This window comes from Eretmochelys imbricata, chromosome 2 (assembly GCF_965152235.1).
Source record: "Eretmochelys imbricata isolate rEreImb1 chromosome 2, rEreImb1.hap1, whole genome shotgun sequence".
NCBI lineage: Eukaryota > Metazoa > Chordata > Testudines > Cheloniidae > Eretmochelys > Eretmochelys imbricata.
Genome location: NC_135573.1, coordinates 251,648,273 through 251,669,424, shown reverse-complemented (window position 1 = coordinate 251,669,424; position 21,152 = coordinate 251,648,273). Strand labels below are relative to the sequence as shown.

The 21,152-nt window shown below is 40.8% G+C and overlaps 1 protein-coding gene across 2 annotated transcripts in view; it reads right to left on the bottom strand.

Moving 5' to 3' along the window:
* PAXIP1 (PAX interacting protein 1) overlaps positions 1-21,152 on the bottom strand; it is a 92,377-nt gene that overhangs the window by 69,061 nt on the left and 2,164 nt on the right. For both annotated transcript variants that reach the window (XM_077808383.1, XM_077808384.1), the window contains exons 2-5: positions 18,175-18,309; positions 9,942-9,985; positions 1,593-1,656; positions 86-199 (exon numbers count right to left, since the gene is read on the bottom strand). In XM_077808383.1, coding sequence (XP_077664509.1) covers positions 86-199; positions 1,593-1,656; positions 9,942-9,985; positions 18,175-18,309 — 357 coding nt within the window. The remainder of the gene's footprint in view (positions 1-85; positions 200-1,592; positions 1,657-9,941; positions 9,986-18,174; positions 18,310-21,152) is intronic.

Sequence of the window (21,152 nt, the reverse complement as noted above, 5' to 3'; positions counted from 1 at the left end):
CTTCAGGAAAGGTGAAAATTGTTTGATTATTCAGAAGCAAATGAGAACTACACCAGGAAAGATTGTACATGTCATAAACTCTTACCCCCTTTGGCTCAGGCACAACCAAATGAGTACACTTATTATTGAGGCTCAGCTGGCAATCCCCTCCATAAAAAGTAATCAAAGCCCACAGCACACTTCGGTCTTCAGATGAAATCTAATAGGAAGTTAAAAATAAACCTTTTAGATCTATGCAACAATACTTCTTTTGCTTGAAGAGCATTATTATAGCTTGTAAAATATTGTTTAGCAATTTGAATAATGTTCTACTTCCTACCATTTTTAAATAAAGGATTAGTATGAAAGTTTACACAAAACACTGAAGGACAATTCCTGAACCCATACAATGAAAAGAAACTTTAGAGATGTTCCTCACTTTTGCTAACCTGAAATTAAGGTATTATTTTGGGGGGAGAAGGAGCAAGTAACAACTATAGTACTAAAATGCAAATATCAGGTTTTGTAGATTCATTCAAGACAGCCTGTTCATTTAGCTTCAACCATTACCTTACAAAACTAGCTACTCGAAAAAAAAACCTCTTGCAAGTAAAGTCCATAAAGCAGTCCTTTTTATTGTATCAGCATTCTCCAACCTAGGGAATGTCATTATTGACTAACAACCAAAAATCTGTAGTTTATCCAAGGCAATGGCTACCTAATTCCTAGGCATTTTATGTAATTGTAATGACCAAGACACCCACAGCCTTAAACAAATCCCAATTTCAACATTCTTCAGATTTTTAAGGATGAGGATAAGTTCATTTGAAGTATTAACGTCTGTTACAGAGAAAGGCACTAACAAAGTAAAACAGAATTAAGACCAGGAGACCACATACAACAACACAAGACGACAATCAGAAGTGCCTGTTGCCTCTAACAGATTACGCTCTATTCTACCTGACATGCCAGGTAAACCTGGACAATCATTCATATGCAACAGAAAATTAACATTTTCCTGAAAGCACCAGCAATATAACACCATAGGGCACCACCCTATAAAGGTGACTGCACCTGTTCACACACGGATTTCAATAGGAATGCTCACAGTGTTCAGAGTTAATCAAATGAATACATCTTTCCCAGACTCTAGCCTAGCCTGTCTCAAATTTTAGATGTGGCACTTCCAGTAAAGTGTTAGTGCACAGAAGAATAGGTATAATCATAGTGATCAGTTATTCTGCTTAGTGCATGGATAACAAGCAAAACAAAAACAACCCAGAAATAAGAAGTTGTAAAAAATTTACAAGTAAAAGACACTCAATTCCTACATGCTGCTCTCTGCACACTATAGTTTCTCTTTATTGCTAAATGCCATATAAATCATTCCCCTTTTATGCTAAGTGTTGAATGATTCTTGGATCCCCATGTCTGATATCCAATTAAGTATTTAGTCATATGCTGCTCAGGTAGCAGTTCACCTATTGTACACCAAAGAAGAAAAGTCATGGTACATATAGAAAGATAAGGAAAACAAGAATCAGAATACAAAAGTATACAAATGTATTGTAATTATTCTAAGTTATATTTCTTTAAAATCGTTATATTCTCACCTGAGAGAGACAAGCAGTGACTCCAAAAAAAATCTGACATGATTCTGGAGAGAAACCATTCACCCTGGACAACAGATGTCAAGGACATAACAAAACCAAAATGGAAATTTCTTTAGGGGTTTCAGAAGAGAATTAACGACATCATGCACAGCACTTCGCATAGATTTTATCATTAAAAAAGCCAAACCAATAGACAAACAAACAAAAGCTAGTCCTTCAAAGTGAGAGTTTTTTTTCTTCAAGTTGTAAGTTTCAGTGAAAATTCAAAAGTTTCTAGTCAAACTGATCCAGATTACTTCGAACTACTGTGGGGGCGCAAATGGTACTCCTCCTGGACAGCTCTCTCAGCACATTCTATCCCACTAAAAGAAAAGAAAAAGAAAAACAACAAAGACATTAAACCATCAACTTATTTTTCAGACATGTATCTTGTCTTTATAACCAGGAGCCCTCCATACTGGAGGATCACAATCACATAACTCTGCTTGACTTTTTGATATTTTATTCCTGCTTGTCTTAGGATTTAGCTCCTGAACATAACACTAACACACTCATTGGGACCATTCGTATGCGTCGAGTTAAGCATGTACAGAATAAGGACCTTAATTTTGACTTAGTTTTGTTCCTCCGCCCCCACCAAGTGTTTTGGAAGGGAAAGGGAATCATAAATATTATAAACAATACTAAGATTTCGCCTTTTGGATTTCATTGTCTTTTCAGAGTAGTTGAAACACAGCAGTGAAATGGTGCTCTTTTTGTAAAAAGTCCAACAAAATCTAATTAAAAATCTATTTGTACTTCACAATTTATACAGAAAGCGTGTGTATACTTCTTGCTGATATACTCCTGTTCTCTGTACAGTTGAGGGCACCAGTGAAACTAATGAGACACTTGGAAGTTATTCACTGAGCTACTGCTGCTCAATATGCTATGAGCAGCTGCTAAGCCAGAGACTGCATCATCACACTTCATCCAAGCAGCAGAGGATTCTGCCTTAGCTCTTTTTTCTTTTTTAGCGATATCAAAGTGAAACTTATAAGAACTTTCACCAGAAAGGTATAACTTTCCTCATCTGACCACAGCTTAATAGTACTATACTAAAAACAAAACAAAAAAAAACATATTCAAAGATGGCGATAGCATGCTCATTATTGTACATTTCTATTAGCTAAACCTGTAACAGGTTGTCTGGAAGAGCTCTTCTTCAAATGTTTACAACGTTCAGCAGAACTTTGAGGATAACAAACATTTACAGTCATTTTATATAGTACTCTCATACGCCTCCATGGCTTCGCTTTTTTCCCCCTTTAATATACACAGGAGAGCTTTTGCCTGGCCTTGGTTTCTGATTGAAAATACTGATTAGAGAATGCTGGAAACTGCCAGGCGTCAGAAGGAAAATTCTTCAAATTAAATCAGCACCCCAGAATACACAGGACGTAAACATGCATGTTGTGGTTAAAATTTGCATAGTGTTATTAGTATGTTTAAGAAAAAACACACATTGTTGAGACATTATTTTATACAGCTGATATAGATATAAATACACACACACTTATACTGTAACTGACATCAAAAATGCAAAAACCTCTATGATTACACCTTTAATTCCTACATTACCATAGAGTGCCATGAACATATACGGCACCTTGTAAGTAATAACTAAACCATAGGGACTGAAGAAAGACCATACATAGCAAGTGGAAAGCTGTCAATGACTTCCACAGCACACTAAAATTTACAAGAATATAACCAGTTTTACTGCTGTTACAGATAGTGTTCAAACAGCAATAAGATTAATGAAAAGTTTTTATACGTTTCACTTTAATACTGCTTAGAAACATATAATATAAGGCAGAGGTTCAGTCCTCTGCTACTTGGTGGAGGTCTATTCCCTGCATTAGCAGCTGCTCATAGCATACTCAGCAGCAATAGCTCAAGAGCTCGAGTTTCAATGGAAATCTCACTTGTATACCGAGCAAGAGTGAAACCGATCCTTTTCATTCTGCCTCTAAGAAAAATTACAAGAAGCAGAACAAAGGTGTGAAAAGTGGGAGTGGAAGACGAAAGAACGAAAGAGAAAGAAAGAACTGTAAAGCTCCCATTTATTTGCCAGTAGCAAAGAAGGAGAAGAGTGCAGACTATCTCCTACCATCTGTCAGAGCAGTAAGAAAGAGAGAAACTCCTCCCACTGCCTCTTCGGTTGCTAGTAGGAGAAAGTATAATTGCCCCTCTTTTCAGGATGGTAAAATAGGAAAAGTGTTCTGTGCTTACCTGAATATTTCTTTTCTTTGAGTAATAAGAACAGCAGATCCATTACAATGTGTATGTCAACCTGCTTGCAGGCTGGGGACAGAACCAGATTTGTCAGATGCTGGCACCAGGGGAATGCCCTGCTCCCATAAGTTCCCTCCCACTGAGATAACTTCTACAGCCAGGATAATTCAATTTCAGTTCTGGTCACCCCATCTCAAAAAAGATACAATAGAATTGGAAAAGATACAGAGAAGGGCAACAACAATGATTAAGGGTATGGAAAAGCTTCTGTATGAGGAGTGATTAAAAAGACTGGAACTTTTCAGCTTTGTGGAACTCGTTGCAAGGGAATGTAGTGAAGGCCAAAACTATAACACTGTTCTAGATACATTCATAGAGGATAGGTCCATCAATGGCTATTAGCCAAGATGGTCAGGGATGCAACCCCATGATCTGGGTGTCCCTAGCCTCTGACTGCCAGGAGCTGGGACTGGACGACGGAATGGATCACTCAAGATTGACTGTCCTGTTCATTCCCTCTGAAGCACCTGGCACTGGCCACTGTCAAATGACAGAATGCTAGGATAGATGGGACCATTGGTCTGCCCCAATATGGCTGTTCTTATGTAAATATACCTTCCTAAATAGTAGGTTGTGTTAACTATATTTTCAGAAAAAAGCATAAAGGTTTCTCCTACTACAAAGGATGGAGAATTGCACTTAACAACAAACCCAAATCTTTGGATGTCCATTGCCATCTCTATTCTGTATGATCCATTTGTGTGCAGGATGGGCCAGATCTGGGGACCTTGTTACTCTAAGAAAATAAATTTCCATGTAATCACAGATAATTTTTCTATTCTTCATTCCAAGGTCCACAGAGCTCTTACAATGGGATTTTTATAGCTATGTGCCACCAGGGTAAGAAGCAGGGAAATCCTTTTAATATGGATATCCAAAATGAGGTAGTGCATATGTTATATCCTCCATCTTCCACTGGGCAGTAAGCATGGAAAAGACTTCTGCCAAAACTAAGGAAATGGCATTCACTAAGACTGGATGACCGGATGACCAATATGCAGAATTTGGTGAAATTATGTATTGAGAGCTATGTGGCAGTCTATCAGACCTCGATATTCTATAGGAGACATGACTACCCTGCCCTGAAACTGTCAGTGCTCCTAAGGACTGGACTTTGATGTTTAACAGACCAAGTCTGTTATCTATGGAAGGAACAGTGCTCTGAGACCTCAATTAATCACTGTGTTCTACCTGGTGGATGCTGTATTCTCTCTTTCTGGAACCTTTCCTGAAAAGAATCAGGAGAATCTACAAACAAACAAACAAGCAGAGAATATACAACTGGAGCTAGATCTCTGAAAACAGGTAAGACTGAGTAAGAGGCAGAGGAGATACCTATTTAGTAATTCCAGGTATCATATACACTTTAGAGCATAGAAGCATGCCTGTGAATGAGTTCAGAATTCATAATAGGCTCCAATAAGAATTGGATTTTTGTTTCTGATACTACTTGCTGTCCATTATGGCCATCTTCTGTTATTCTTCTAAGATGAAATCTTGTACTTGACAGTATTTATCCTCATCCCCAGTCAATGACTGACTTCCTTGCTACCATATGTGTGTGTTTGTCCTGAATCCAAGATACTCCAGGAACCGTATCACTCGGTGTGTTTGCTTCAGCTTTCTCTTGGTACAGATCCCTCATCAGAAAAATTGTCTAGAAAAAGATACGCAAATTTCCTTCTTCCCTAAATCCAGTATTATTGATACCATGATCCTGGAGAGAGTCTGTAGGGAGCACATTGAAACACCAAATGAAAATGATCCAAGTTAGGAAAAGATAAGAATTGTCTGAACATGGTAAAATGGGAATGCTCTGAAAACAAACCTCCTTTAGATGCTTCAGACAGGGCCCTGCTCTGCTTCTCCCTGGTTCTCTGAGGCTAAAAATAGGATGAGGAGCAGGCTGTAATCCATCACCAGATGTGCCTGACTGATGACTGAATTCATGTGATAGCTTTGCATGGGTTGCTGAGACTGGAAACCAGATAAAATTGTTTCTGTAATTCTTGCGTAGCTCCATAAGGTATGACCTCTGGACAGTGTCCTGTGACCACATTTGATTAAAGCTATAGATATCCCTATAGATGCTGGAAAAACCTCAGAAGGGTATGGGGAGTTCAGGGGAAGCTCCCAAAAATTAAAATGCAGCCCTGGGACACTAATCTGGTGTAATGAACCAAATTGTTAGTCTGAACATTTGAAATAAATTTTGTAATTTTCCTCAGAAAAGCTCTGCATCCAGGGAATCTGGTTGAGCCACCTGCTGCTGGGGAGGCAAAAAAGAAAACAGAAGGAACTTCAGAAGGCAGGGCATTCCCTTGCTACCAGTCTCTGACAGGTCTGGTTCTGCCCCTACTCTGCAAACAGACTGAAATACCAATCGTAACAGAGCTGTGGACCTCAGCATGAAGACAACATGCTCCAAAAGAACTTATCAGACAAGTCAAGAATGACATAAAATATAGGAGCCCAGCAGGGACAGATACAGGACATGATCCTCCCCATATAGGACATGCTCTTGCTGTCTCTGAATAAGTAAACAAACTCTGCAGTACAGCATTCAATGTGGAATTTCAAAAGTGATTAAGTGTTGGCCTAATTCTGCTGCCAGTGAAGTTGTGGAAGTAGTAAGGCCAATGCTGAGCACTTCTAAAAATCCTATCATAGGATGTTTTCAGATTATCCCTTCTCACACTTTCTAGCAGCGTCCCCTGGACCCATAAGGGGTGCACCCTCAACAGCTATCAACTTTTTTATCAGCTTCTGGCAAGTAGCTTTAGTCTACTGGCTAGTAGTTATCTGGTAAGTATTTCAAGCCCTTTTAAACATTCAAAGGGCAGAAAACGCGCACTGCATCTTTGGCAGTCAAAAAGAATTCTATCCTTTTATACCTTTAGAATCTGGTACAAAGGGAAGAAAAGGTAACACAAGAGTCTGAGCTCATCTGCCAGGCAATTCTCACAGAAGGAAAGCATCAGCCTGAATCACTGTCTGTTATAAAGGCTCTCCTAGGACCAAATTTTCAAACACGCTTCAAACTTCACCCTTGCAAGAAGGCTGCTTCATTACCCAATCTGCATCCCTGGACAAACATGCACAAACTGGTGAGGTAGGCAACTACCTGGTTTCTCTGTGCACATGCAGACTGCTTATGCACAAGTGTAGAGGCCTGTCTGAAAATTTGGCCACCAACATCCAGAAATTACAATGATAACATGGTATTTTTCTGGTTACCAGTGTCTCCACAGCTTGCATTTTACTAAATGTAGAGATTGTAAAAAAATTCTGAATTGATGTCCTAAAGACTGTGCTGTATCTGCAGGAGCTGCATGGCTTCCCCACACTGCCTTGCCAAGTGCAAATCCTTCCTTTTCACAAAGCTATTACTCTATATCTCACCTATCAGAACATTTTCAAAAAACGAGCCTGGGAACCTAAATTCATAATTTTGCTAGACCCTAAAAATCAGGAACAGACTAGAGACCCTGGATTTATGGTTTATTACAACATTCTATAACCCACAAACAACACCCCCTCACCAACCAGGCTGCTTTCCTCCCAATGACTGGAGAGGTGTTAATTGATCACTTCACTTGAATGGTCCCTTGAAATATGTAGTAACTACTTAAGCTAAACAATTTGTTCTATCTTGTATTTAGCTGTGACACTCAGAGTAAGTTTCCCAGACTTGAAGAAGAGCTCTGTGTAAGCTTGAAAGCTTGTCTCACTCATGAACTGCAGTTGGTCCAATAAAAGACATTACTTCACCCACCTTGTCTCTCTACTATCCTGGCACCGACTTGGCTACAACACTGCATAAATCCTTCTCTGGACATCCCTATTGGCAAAAAAGTGTAAGAGCTTGTCTACGCTTACCAGAGTTCAACATACAGCGATCGATGCATCGGCGGCAAATCCATCTCCCGTTGACTCCCGTACTCCACCAGAACAAGAAGCCCAAGGGGAGTCAACGGGAGAGAGTTTCCAGTCAACACTGCATAGTGTGGACCCCGAGGTAAGTACATTGACTTCAGCTACGCTATTCACATAGCTGAAGTTGCTTAACTTAGATCGATCTCCCTGCCCAGTGTAGACAAGGCCTTAGTGTCCATGTCCATTCAATCTTTGCCTTAGCAAAAAAGCCAAAACGTTAAGTAGCCTGTAGCCTTCAACTAAAACAACATCTAAGGATGGCAATGCTACAAACTGAAAAATACACTAAAATTTTAAAAATCTACACCTTAAATAAACAGTACATAGAAGTAATATAGCATGGGGAACGCACTACCACATGCTCCAGTGTTATGAATGCTATTAAAGAAGTCACCTGGCAACATGGGCAGCAACCCGGCTGGGGGAGGCTAGTGCCCAGTCCTGCCCCTTCCACCCAAAGCCTCGCCCCGGAGAGCCGGGAGGGCGGGTGGCACAGCCCCAGTCCTGGAGCACTGGGAGGGCAGTGCAGCCCCAGCGCCAGCCTGAGCCAGGGCCATGGTACAGAGTCAGGGGAACTGGCAGGATGGGTCTGGGGTTGGAGTGTAGGCGAGGCCATGCCTGCCTGTTTGGGGAGGCCTGGCAATAATTATTACAGATAAATTATACCACCATTTGTACATGTTCAGATCTTTAGAAATTCACTTATTTGACTGAAATTTCCATACTTTGCCTCTGCTGTAAAATTATTTGTTTTGAAAGTGTAAACTCTGAAAAAGTGAAAAAAAAATCCCCACTTTTCCACATTTTAAAAGAATGTACTGCTTTTCCCTTCTTCCCAAATAATTCTCAAATGGCTCAGCTTTGAAACTTGCCCTGCTAATAGCCTTCACAAACCAGTATGTCCATGACCAAAGCTTTTAAAACTTGGCAAAATAACGTGATTTTAAAAAAAAAAATCACTCTTGGACATACTAAATCAATCATCTGCTAACCATTTCTGCAATACCTAATTAAGGCCCATCACTCTTTGTTACATTAATACTGCATGTTCTCCCCAACAAATCTGACATGCATAGGGGTAGCTACTCATGGGCTGCTGCTCGGAAAACTTGCTGCAGAGATACTGTACATAGCTCATTGAAACAAAACCAAGTTACTGCAAAACAACTGCCACAAATTGAGGGCATTAAAAAAATAAAGGGATAACCAATTTAGAGTATCTGGACCATGGACCAATATACTGCAAATTCAAAACTTTCATTAAAAAGAAATAATTCTAGCCCCTTTATACAAAAGATACAACCATCACAACATAAAGAGACATGCTGCTACTGAGTTAACCCAGACTTGCAGAAAACTGTCTCAAGGCAGTAGTAGAACCAAAGGCTGGGGAACTTGGCACTTTATTCACCTTCACTGAAGGTTTAACTTAAAAGCCTGACTGAAACCACTGAATGCTGATAATGCTGAAGGTGTCTTTGCAAGTCATCCATGCAACTCCCACCCGCCCCCCAGTCTTCATTTTTTATTAAATGGAAATACAATACATTGTAAAATACAACACTTAGGTCAGAAAAGGTTGCAAAATTAAAATAAAGTCAAGAAAGTGAAAATTTATGGTTATACAGCAACACTGACTCAGCCAACCTGCACAGTGTCTTCTGATGCACATTTTTACAGCATAAACACAAATAAAGCTACATTCTTAATCAGAAAGAACAGGAATAGATAATACTAGACACATGAAGTGTAGCTGAGTTACTATTTATTATTTGCATTGTGATGACACTATTATTAGACATTTTGGCCCTGATACTGCAAATGTGTACGCATGTGGTTTACATTTACTACCACAGGTAGTAACAGTGGGACCACCTGCATTAGTAAGGTTAACCACGTGTGTAAATGCTTGCAGTATCAGGGCCTTATCTTCTGTATTTCCTGATTTTTTGGCTTTAACAGTGTGCGCATATTGCTGCAACAGATTTTAACATTTAATATGCAAAATATATACTTTAATTTTTACATATTTTTCATACGTATGTTACAATTTGAACAACTCAATAGGAAGGATACGGCAGAAGAGCTCCACACTGAACAGACAAAATCACCCAGGAAGGCTGCAAGACAAAATTAATGAAGTATATTTTTAGTGAAGTATCTACAGCAACACATACAAACAATAGTTTGATTTCTGTCTGTATTCATTTTAAAACCACTCTTCAGTTCTACACCTTTCATCTTAAGATCACCAAGTGCTTTATAAACAATTTACTTAATTCTCACAACAGCCCACGTGATATTACTAGCTTTTAAACACAGATAAACTGAAGCACAAAAAATTAGTGCTCACAGAGCAAGTCAGCAGCAAAGACTGGAACAGAACCCAGGTTTCCTGACTTCCAGTCCCCGGCTTTAAACACCATATATTTGGACTCCCTTAAAGATATGAAGAATTCAAAATATGTATTTATTTTGAGGATTTAATCCTCTTTCCCGTCCCAAAGATTCATTTTGTTTTTCCTTAAACTTTTTTCCAGCTTTACCTTTTCCATTTTCTCTATTTCTTTTCCCTATTTTAGCCACACACTATAACTACTTTTAGTCCCTTTGATTTCCCTCTCTCTTCATACTTAGGCTTATCTTCTTGATTTAAAAAAAGAAAAGGAGTATTTGTGGCACCTTAGAGACTAACAAATTTATTTGAGCATAAGCTTTCGTGAGCTACAGCTCACTTCATCGGATGCATTCAGTGGAAAATACAGTGGGGAGATTTATGTTCACAGAGAACCTGAAACAATGGGTGTTATCATACACACTGTAAGGAGAGTGATCACTTAAGATGAGCTAATACCAGCGGGGGGGGGGGGGGGGGGGGAAGACGACCTTTTGTAGTGATAATCAAGGTGGGCCATTTCCAGGACTTGACAAGAACGTCGGGGGGGGGGGGGGGGGAAATAAACATGGGGAAATAGTTTTACTTTGTGTAATGACCCATCCACTCCCAGTCTCTATTCAAGCCTAAATTAATTGTATCCAGTTTGCAAATTAATTCCAATTCAGCAGTCTCTCGTTGGAGTCTGTTTTTGAAGTCTTTTTGTTGTAATATTGCGACTTTTAGGTCTGTAATCGAGTGACCAGAGAGATTGAAGTGTTCTCCGATTGGTTTATGAATGTTATAATTCTTGACATCTGATTTGTGTCCATTTACGTAGAGACTGTCCAGTTTGACCAATGTACATGGCAGAGGGGCATTGCTGGCACATGATGGCATATATCACATTGGTAGATGTGCAGGTGAACGAGCCTCTGATAGCGTGGCTGATGTGATTAGGCCCTATGATGGTGTTCCCTGAATAGATATGTGGACACAGTTGGCAACGGGCTTACAGTGTGTATGATAACACCCATTGTTTCATGTTCTCTGTGTATATAAATCTCCCCACTGTATTTTCCACTAAATGCATCCGATGAAGTGAGCTGTAGCTCACGAAACCTTATGCTCAAATAAATTTGTTAGTCTCTAAGGTGCCACAAGTCCTCCTTTTCTTTTTGCGAATACACACTAACACAGCTGCTACTCTGAAACCTTCTTGATTTACAAGCTCACACTATGATGTTATCAGATCAGATTAAACAGCTGAGAAGTGCTGCCCTTCTACTTGATAAATGTTTTAACAAGAAGTTGGTACTACTACATGAAATTAAATTATTTAAATTAAAGCCATTAGGAAGTGGAAAGCACTGTTAATGCTTCTAAGCCCCTCCTCTGCACCTAAGACTTACAGCAATCTCCTTGTTTGTGAATACAGAAGTAAGCCACAGAGCATTCCATGCAAACCATCAGCCATAGCATACAATGTGTCTGCAAGTGCCCCAGCTGAACAGATCCATATCTACTGTATACAAAAGCAGGGGCACTGAGTTACCAGAAAAGATAAAAGTTAGAGAAGCAGCATGGACAGGGGACCGGCAGTGGTGGATTAGCCACTGGGCCAACGAAATCTGTGCCCAGGGGCCCCGGCCAATTGAGGGTCCCCAGAAAAATGGGTGTCCCCGTGCCCCAACCTGCTTGGCACTCCTGCTGGGGAGCGGGGGAAGTCCAGGCGCCCCGACCCTGGTCCCTGGCAGGAGTACTGGGCGGGGCAGGAGCCCTGGGTAGGAGGGGGATTTCTCCACATCAGCTCCCTGGCAGGAGTGGAGGGGGAACAGGGGACCCCCACTTGCTCTGGCCTAGGGTCCCACAAACCCCTAATCTGCCTCTTGGCACCAGAATGGGTAAGTATCTGGAACCTGGGGTCTGTTTCCCAGCTGTGTGTGTGAGACTGGCAGGGAAGTGTCTCAAGGTCACACAATTTTGTGCCAGTTTCCCCACCTATGAAATGGGGTGTGTGACCAAATGCAACCCTGTATTTACACCCAACACACTAGTTTAATAATCATTGTATAACATACGCCTTTTGATGCATCATTTGAAATCTAACAACTCACTGGTCAATAATATCATGGTGAAATGTGAGTAGCAACATTACAGGTAAAGTTATGAACATAAGCTGAAACTATGGCTGAAATGTGTTTACCAGACAAGTCTGGGAGGAATAAACTTGTTCCTTAAAGACAAAGGACAAGGTAACGCCTCTAGCCAGGTTTCATCAAAGCTGACTGGCAATCACTGGTCAAGTGGCCATTCTTTGGCACTGGCGGGGAGCATGAACAGATCGATCTGCATTTTAAGAAGTAACATGGAACCTCTCACCATGAGACTCCATGTCTCCATCCTCAAAGTGAAAAGAAATTTTATCTAGGGGTAACCCTCAAGAAGATGCATTTCAAAGGGTGATTAGACTATAAGTTTCAGACTAACAGCCGTGTCAGTCTGTACTCGCAAAAAGAAAAGGAGTACTTGTGGCACCTTAGAGACGAACCAATTTATTTGAGCATAAGCTTTCGTGAGCTACAGCTCACTTCATCGGATGCATACTGTGGATAGTATAGAAGATCTTTTTATACACACAAAGCATGAAAAAATGGGTGTTTACCACTACAAAAGGTTTTCTCTCCCCCCACCCCACTCTCCTGCTGGTAATAGAGTATCTAAAGTGATCACTCTCCTTACAATGTGTAAGATAATCAAGGTGGGCCATTTCCAGCACAAATCCAGGGTTTAACAAGAACCTCTGGGGAGGGGGGGGGGGTTTAGGAAAAAACAAGGGGAAATAGGTTACCTTGCATAATTACTTAGCCACTCCCAGTCTCTATTCAAGCCTAAGTTAATTGTATCCAATTTGCAAATGAATTCCAATTCAACAGTCTCTCACTGGAGTCTGGCTTTGAAGTTTTTTTGTTGTAGTATCGCAACTTTCATGTCTGTAATCGCGTGACCAGAGAGATTGAAGTGTTCTCCGACTGGTTTATGAATGTTATAATTCTTGACATCTGATTTGTGTCCATTTACTCTTTTACGTAGAGACTGTCCAGTTTGACCAGTGTACATGACAGAGGGGCATTGCTGGCACATGATGGCATATATCACATTGGTGGATGTGCAGGTGAATGAGCCTCTGATAGTGTGGCTGATGTTCCCTAACGCCCCTACTCTACTTGAGCTATATTGATGACATCTTCATCATCTGGACCCATGGAAAAGAAGCCCTTGTGGAATTCCACCATGATTTCAACAATTTCCATCCCACCTTCAACCTCAGCCTGGTCCAGTCCACATAAGAGATCCACTTCCTGGACACTACAGTGCTAATAAACGATGGTCACATAAACACCACCCTATACCGGAAACCTACTGACCGCTATTCCTACCTACATGCCTCCAGCTTTCACCCTGACCACACCACACGATCCATTGTCTACAGCCAAGCTCTGCGACACAACCGCATTTGCTCCAACCCCTCAGACAGAGACAAACACCTACAAGATCTCTCTCAAGCATTCTTACAACTACAATACCCACCTGCGGAAGTGAAGAAACAGATTGATAGAGCCAGAAGAGTTCCCAGAAGTCACCTACTACAGGACAGGCCTAACAAAGAAAATAACAGAACGCCACTAGCCGTCACCTTCAGCCCCCAACTAAAACCCCTCCAACGCATTATTAAGGATCTACAACCTATCCTGAAGGATGACCCAACACTCCCACAAATCTTGGGAGACAGGCCAGTCCTTGCCTACAGACAGCCCCCCAACCTGAAGCAAATACTCACCAGCAACTACATACCACACAACAGAACCACTAACCCAGGAACTTATCCCTGCAACAAAGCCCATTGCCAACTGTGTTTATTCAGGGGACACCATCACAGGGCCTAATCACATCAGCCACACTATCAGAGGCTCGTTCACCTGCACATCCACCAATGTGATATATGTCATCATGTGCCAGCAATGCCCCTCTGCCATGTACACTGGTCAAACTGGACAGTCTCTACGTAAAAGAGTAAATGGACACAAATCAGATGTCAAGAATTATAACATTCATAAACCAGTCGGAGAACACTTCAATCTCTCTGGTCACGCGATTACAGACATGAAAGTTGCGATATTACAACAAAAAAAACTTCAAAACCAGACTCCAGTGAGAGACTGTTGAATCGGAATTCATTTGCAAATTGGATACAATTAACTTAGGCTTGAATAGAGACTGGGAGTGGCTAAGTCATTATGCAAGGTAACCTATTTCCCCTTGTTTTTTCCTAACCCCCCCCCCCCCCACCAGAGGTTCTTGTTAAACCCTGGATTTGTGCTGGAAATGGCCCACCTTGATTATCATACACATTGTAAGGAGAGTGATCACTTTAGATACTCTATTACCAGCAGGAGAGTGGGGTGGGGGGAGAGAAAACCTTTTGTAGTGGTAAACACCCATTTTTTCATGCTTTGTGTGTATAAAAAGATCTTCTATACTTTCCACAGTATGCATCCGATGAAGTGAGCTGTAGCTCACAAAAGCTTATGCTCAAATAAATTGGTTAGTCTCTAAGGTGCCACAAGTACTCCTTTTCTTTAGACTATAAGTGAGGGTCAAAAACAACCCAGGTATTCTAACTTTCTTTCTCTCCATATCTGTCTCTCGCTCTCTTTCTCCTAAGACAACAAAGGAACCAGACTCTGGAATTTGAAAGGGTTCTGACCTGAGAATTTGGTCAGCCCCATTGCTGGGAACATGTGTAAGGATTTTACCTCGAACTAAGTCTTGTTTGCTAAGTTTTAGTTACCAGAAAACATTTTATCTTTATTTCTCTTTTAACCATTTCTGACTTTAATGCCTCATACTTGTACTCACTTAAAATCTCTCTTTGTAGTTAAAGATCAAAACTAATCCAGAGTTACCAAAAACAATGAGGAGTCCTTGTGGCACCTTAGAGATTAACAAATTTATTTGGGCATAAGCTTTTGTGGGCTAGAACCCACTTTACTGGATGCATAGAGGAAAATACAGGAGCAGGTACAAATACATGAAAGGATGGGGGGGTTGCTTTACCAAGTGTGAGGTCAGTCTAACAAGATAAATCAATTAACAGCAGGATACCAAGGGAGGAAAAATAACTTTTGAAGTGGTAAGAGAGTGGCCCATTACAGACAGTTGACAAGAAGGTGTGAGTAACAGTAGGGACAAATTAGTATTGAGGAAATTAAGTTTAGGTTTTGTAATGACCCAACCACTCCCTGTCTCTATTCAGGCCAAAGCTGATGGTAACCAGTTTGCAAATTCATTTCAGTTATGCAGCTTCACATTGGAGTCTGTTTTTGAAGTTTTTGTTGTTGAAGAATTGCCACTTTTATGTCTGTTATTGAGTGACCAGAGAGACTGAAGTGGGGGAGGGATAGCTCAGTGGTTTGAGCATTGGCCTGCTAAACCCAGGGTTGTGAGTTCAATCCTTGAGGGGGCCATTTGGGATCTGGGGCAAAAATTGGGGATTGGTCCTGCTTTGAGCAGGGGGTTGGACTAGATGACCTCCTGAGGTCCCTTCCAACCCTGACATTCTATGATTCGAAGTGTTCTCCAACTGGTTTTTGAATTATATGATTCCTTATGTCAGATTTCTGTCCATTTATTCTTTTGCATAGAGACTGTTTGGTTTGGCCAATGTACATGGCAGAGGGGCATTGCTGGCACACATTGGTAGATGTGCAGGTGAATGAGTGCTCTATTTAAATCCAGTGTTGTATTTAAGTTGAACTGTTTGGGTATCTCCAGTTAAAAAGCAAACTGTTGGATACTGATCCCTTATAGGGGCAACAGACCTCTAACATCTGAACTGTCCAGGAGACAGCTGGACAGTGAAGAACACACGTTTGGGGGAAATTTTGGGACTGGGAGTGGGTTGGGGTCATCTTCCAAGTGGTACCCAAGGCTGGTGGAAGCCAGAGTGTGACTGGGGCGTGGCTGGCAGGCTGCAGCTATACAGATGCTCAGGGTGTGACCTGCATACTGTTTGACTGTTTGTTAAGGACCCAGGTTGGGAGCTACGGCAGCGAAGCATAGTGGAAAGAAAAGGAGTACTTGTGGCACCTTAGAGACTACCCAATTTATTTGAGCATAAGCTTTCGTGAGCTACAGCTCACTTCATCGGATGCATACTGTGGAAAGTGTAGAAGATCTTTTTATATACACACAAAGCATAAAAAAATACCTCCTCCTTGTGTGTATATAAAAAGATCTTCTACACTTTCCACAGTATGCATCCGATGAAGTGAGCTGTAGCTCACGAAAGCTTATGCTCAGATAAATTGGTTAGTCTCTAAGGTGCCACAAGTACTCCTTTTCTTTTTGCGAATACAGACTAACACGGCTGTTACTCTGAAAGCATAGTGAGGCACCCAATGTTGAAGGCAGGTGGTAACACAACCCCCCACTGATCTGGATTGCAGCCCAGAATGTGATAGGGAGAAATGATACTCCCCTTCCACTGATCTCACAGATGAAAAGCATTGTAAAGAGAGCTGTATTAGTAAAGTATTATTATCACTATTACTAAACCGAAGAGCCAAAATGGACTTGTTTGATTTGTGTTTAAATAGAAACCTGCTCCTAATGGTATTTCATTTTTGACTTCCACTATGTCCTGTTAGTTTTCTTGCATTTCTACAGTATCATGCAAACCCATGTACTACAGTAGAACCTAAAAGTTACAAACACCTTGGGAATGGAGGTTGTTCGTAACTCTGAAATGTTCCTAACGCTGAACAAAACAGTATGGTTATTTTTTCAAAAGTTTACAACTGAACATTGACTTAAGACAGCTTTTAAACTTTACTTTGCAGAAAAATGCTGCTTTCCCTTTTTTTTTTTTTTTTTTGTGGGGCAAGGGGTACTTTATGTTTAACACAGTACGGTATTTGCCTTTTTTTTTTTTTTCGTCTCTGCTGCTGCCTGACTGAAGACTTCCGATTCCAAATGTGGTGTGTGGTTGACTGGTCAGTTTATAACTCTGGTGTGCGTAACTCTGAAGTTCTACTGTACAATATATTACGAGCCACCAGAATTCAGTATTGCCAACTTCTAGCATTAAAAAAAAATAATAATAATAAAAATCATGAGTCATGACCTCTCATCCCCAAACCATGAGATTTTTAAAATAATATATTCTAAGATCTTTATATTGACTTTCTGTCTCTTAAATAATTAGGTTCACATTTTCAAGCTTATTTACACAAACATGAAATCAAGAAACATAGCTTACATTAAAAAAAAAAAAAAAGTGAGATTCTGGTGTATTCACAAGATTCCTGCACTTTAAGAAAAAGCACCAAAAGACTCACAATAACATCACAAAAGCTGGCAACACTGAGATTTATATGGAATCTATTTAGGCTTTACTTTTTAAAAAAAACAGGTCTCTGAATGTGCATGTGAAGAAGAAATGTATATGCAGACTACTTTTTATAATAGTATTTTATTGCCAGCAACTGCAGACAGACTTTCCCAGGCCAAATAACTGTAAAGTGACTAGGACCACAGCACCCTAGATAACAGAGGAAGAAGAAAGGCGAAGGTGATAAAAAAAATTGGGAAGGACAATGAGAACAAACAGGCAACTAATAACCAAAAAAAAGGGGGGAAGAGCACAGTGCTGGTAAAAGGGTTATATGAAGCTTTGAAAACCTGTAACTGTCATTCAGAAAACAAGTTGGGCACCAAATTTAGAGCAGGTTAGACACCCCTTTCCTCATTTTCTTCACACATCAGGTGAACATGAATGATACTTAAAAAAAACAAACAACCCCAAATTACAATGAATTACAGTGGAAAACAATTATATTAACATTTCTACTGTGTTATACAGTAGTTACTCACCTTTACCACAGGAAGATCGAAGACCTCACGAGATTCTCCAACCTCGGGATTGTCCCCATCTTCCGAAATAATGTGTGAAGCCAGTGCATTATAAGAAACCTCCTTTGCTTTCCCAGCTTTCAGAAGCTGAATAACCTAAAAACCAAAGAGCAAGACAAATCAAAAGGTCATCTGATAATTTTTGGTTTGAGAAAAATATTAATGTAGCAACACTAACAACTCTTGGGGGTTGGAGAAGTAATATTTCACTTAGTTCTCTTCTTATTTTCTTATAGAAATCATAATTATGTTGTAGGCAAGGCTGGTAGCACTGCCTAATATTAAGTTTGCCCCACACTGCCCATTAAAAGACCCTGTTTTCAGTTGCTTATAACTTTGCCAAACTTTAACCATTTGGCTGAAATTTTACATGGGGAATTATACTGAATTATTTTGGAAAATTTCATAAGTACGTAAGAATGACCATACTGGGTCAGACTAATGGTCCATCTAGCCCAGTAGCCTGTCTTCTGACAGCAGCCACTGCCAGATGTTTCTAAGGGAATGAACAGAACAGGCCCTGTTGTCCAGTTCCAGCATCTGGCAGTCAGAAGCACAGGGACACCCAGGGCGTGGGGTTGCATCCCTGATCATCTTGGTTTATAATCACTGTTGGAACGATCCTACATGAACTTGACAATTCTTTTTTGAGCCCAGTTATACTTCTGGCCTTCACGAACATCCCCGGTAATGAGTTCCACAGGCAGACTGTGCATCATGTGAAAGTAGTACTTTCTTATGTATGTTTTAAACCTGCTACCTATTAATTGGGTGACCCCTAATTCTTCTGCTCTGTGAAGGGTTAAATAACTCCTCCCTGTACACAATTTCTCCACACCGTTCATGATTTTAGAGACCTCTATCCTATCCCCCCTTATTAATCTCTTTTTCAAACTGAACAGTCCCAGTTTTTTCCATCTCTCCTCATATGGGAGCTGTTCCATACCCCTAATCATTTTTGTTGGCTTTCTCTGTACCTTTTCCATTTCTAATATACCTTTTTTGAGACAGGGTGAACAGAACTGCATGCTGTATTCAAGGTGTGGGTGTACCATGGATATATATAGGGGCACTACAATATTTTGTCTTATTATCTATCCCTGCCCTAATGGCTCCTAACATTGTTAGCTTTTCTGGCTACCTTGGCACAGTGAGTGGATGTTTTCAGAGAACTATCCACAATGACTCCAAGATCTCTTTCTTGAGTGGTAATAGTTAATTTAGACCCCATCATTTTGTATGTGTAGTTGGGATATTTTCCAATATGCATTACTTCGCATTTATCACCAATGAAATTCATCTGCCATTTTGTTGCCCAGTCACGCAGTTTTGTGAGATCCCTTTGTAACTCTTCAGTGTGCTTTGACTTAATCGGGGTTCTCAAACTTCATGACACCGTGACCACCTTTGGACAATAAAAATTACTATCCAGGAGGGGGGACTGAAGCCTGAGCTTTGGTCCTGGGTCCCAGCAAGTCTAAGCCAGCCCTGGCGCCCCCACTAAAATGGGGTCGTGACCCACTTTGGGGTCCCAATCCACAATTTGAGAACCACTGGACTTAACTATCTTGAGTAATTTTGCATCATCTGAAAACTTTGCCATCTCACCTTTTATCCCCTTTTCCAGATTGTTTATGAATGTTGAACAGCAATGGCCCCAAAACAATTCAGTCGTTTACGAGAACCAGACTAGAAACTAATACAATGTTTTGTCCATGTTAAAAAATGCTGGCAACCTTTTATTTGAACCGCTCTAGTGTCCCGATGCTTTGGAGCAGTCTGCTGAGACTGGGAGCTGGAGGGGAAGAGAAGGCTGGTTGGGCAAGCAAACTGGGGTGGAGAGCTGGTAAGGGATATGTTGGAGGAGGACTGGGACAGAGAGCCACATTGCTGGTAGAAACAGGGGATTCACTGAGATTGGACAGCTGAGAGCAGAGTAGGACCAGTGTGTACAGGGATGGGGCGAGGAGACAAATCTGACAAGGAGCTATGATGTGAGGGGAGAATTAGGATTGGCTGGGCAAAGAGATTGGGACAAGGAGCAGGGGGCAGGAGTGGGAAGATGGGAGACACAGATCAGATGAGGAGCTGGAAGAGGTGAATGGGGACTGGGTGTGGGAATGGGGAGAGACTGTGATGAGAATCCTGAAAAGGGCAGATTGGGACTGAAAGGGTAAGAACAGTGGGAATGGGACAAGGAAGTAGGTGTGGGAAAGAGACAAGACTGAAAGAGGGACAGGGTAGAAGGGCTAATGCTTGGGACGAATTGCCAAAGAGTCTGTGCCTAGTAGGGTACATTCCACTCCACAGGCTGGACTAGAACTTATGATTGCTGAGGCTAACTATCCCTCTGTTGTCAGCAAATATCTATGAAACCAACTGGCAAATGTGCTGGTCCACACAGAGGATGACAAACTACTACTGCTATTAGTTACTCCATAATGGAGGTCTGTTCCAACAATAGCAGAGATCTCTTCACGGGATCTAAAGATTCCAACCCTGCTGATGACCACTGTGGGTGTCAATATAATACCACATGTTAGAATTTCTGTTTTAGTTTTTTAAAAACCTAGAAAGTTACACATAAAAAGCTATATTGAAATACCACTATTAACATTGCCAGGTCAAGCACTCAAAAGTTAGGAAAAAACAAAATTAAGACTGCTTAGTAAAATGGGGATAATACCGTCCCCTCACCTCACAGCAGCATTGTGAAGATTTAATTAATATATGTTTGTGAAGCACTTTAATACTACAGTGAGGGGCACCACAGAAATACCCTTGAGAAAATTAATAATTCTGTCTCCACAGCAGAGTTTGAATAGTGTGCAGTAAACAAGGCCACACACATTGAACAATGAGGATAAAACAAAATACTGAATAGCTAGCTGCTTATTAAGTAAGCAACATCCATACTTGCAAGGAATGAGGCAGGGGTC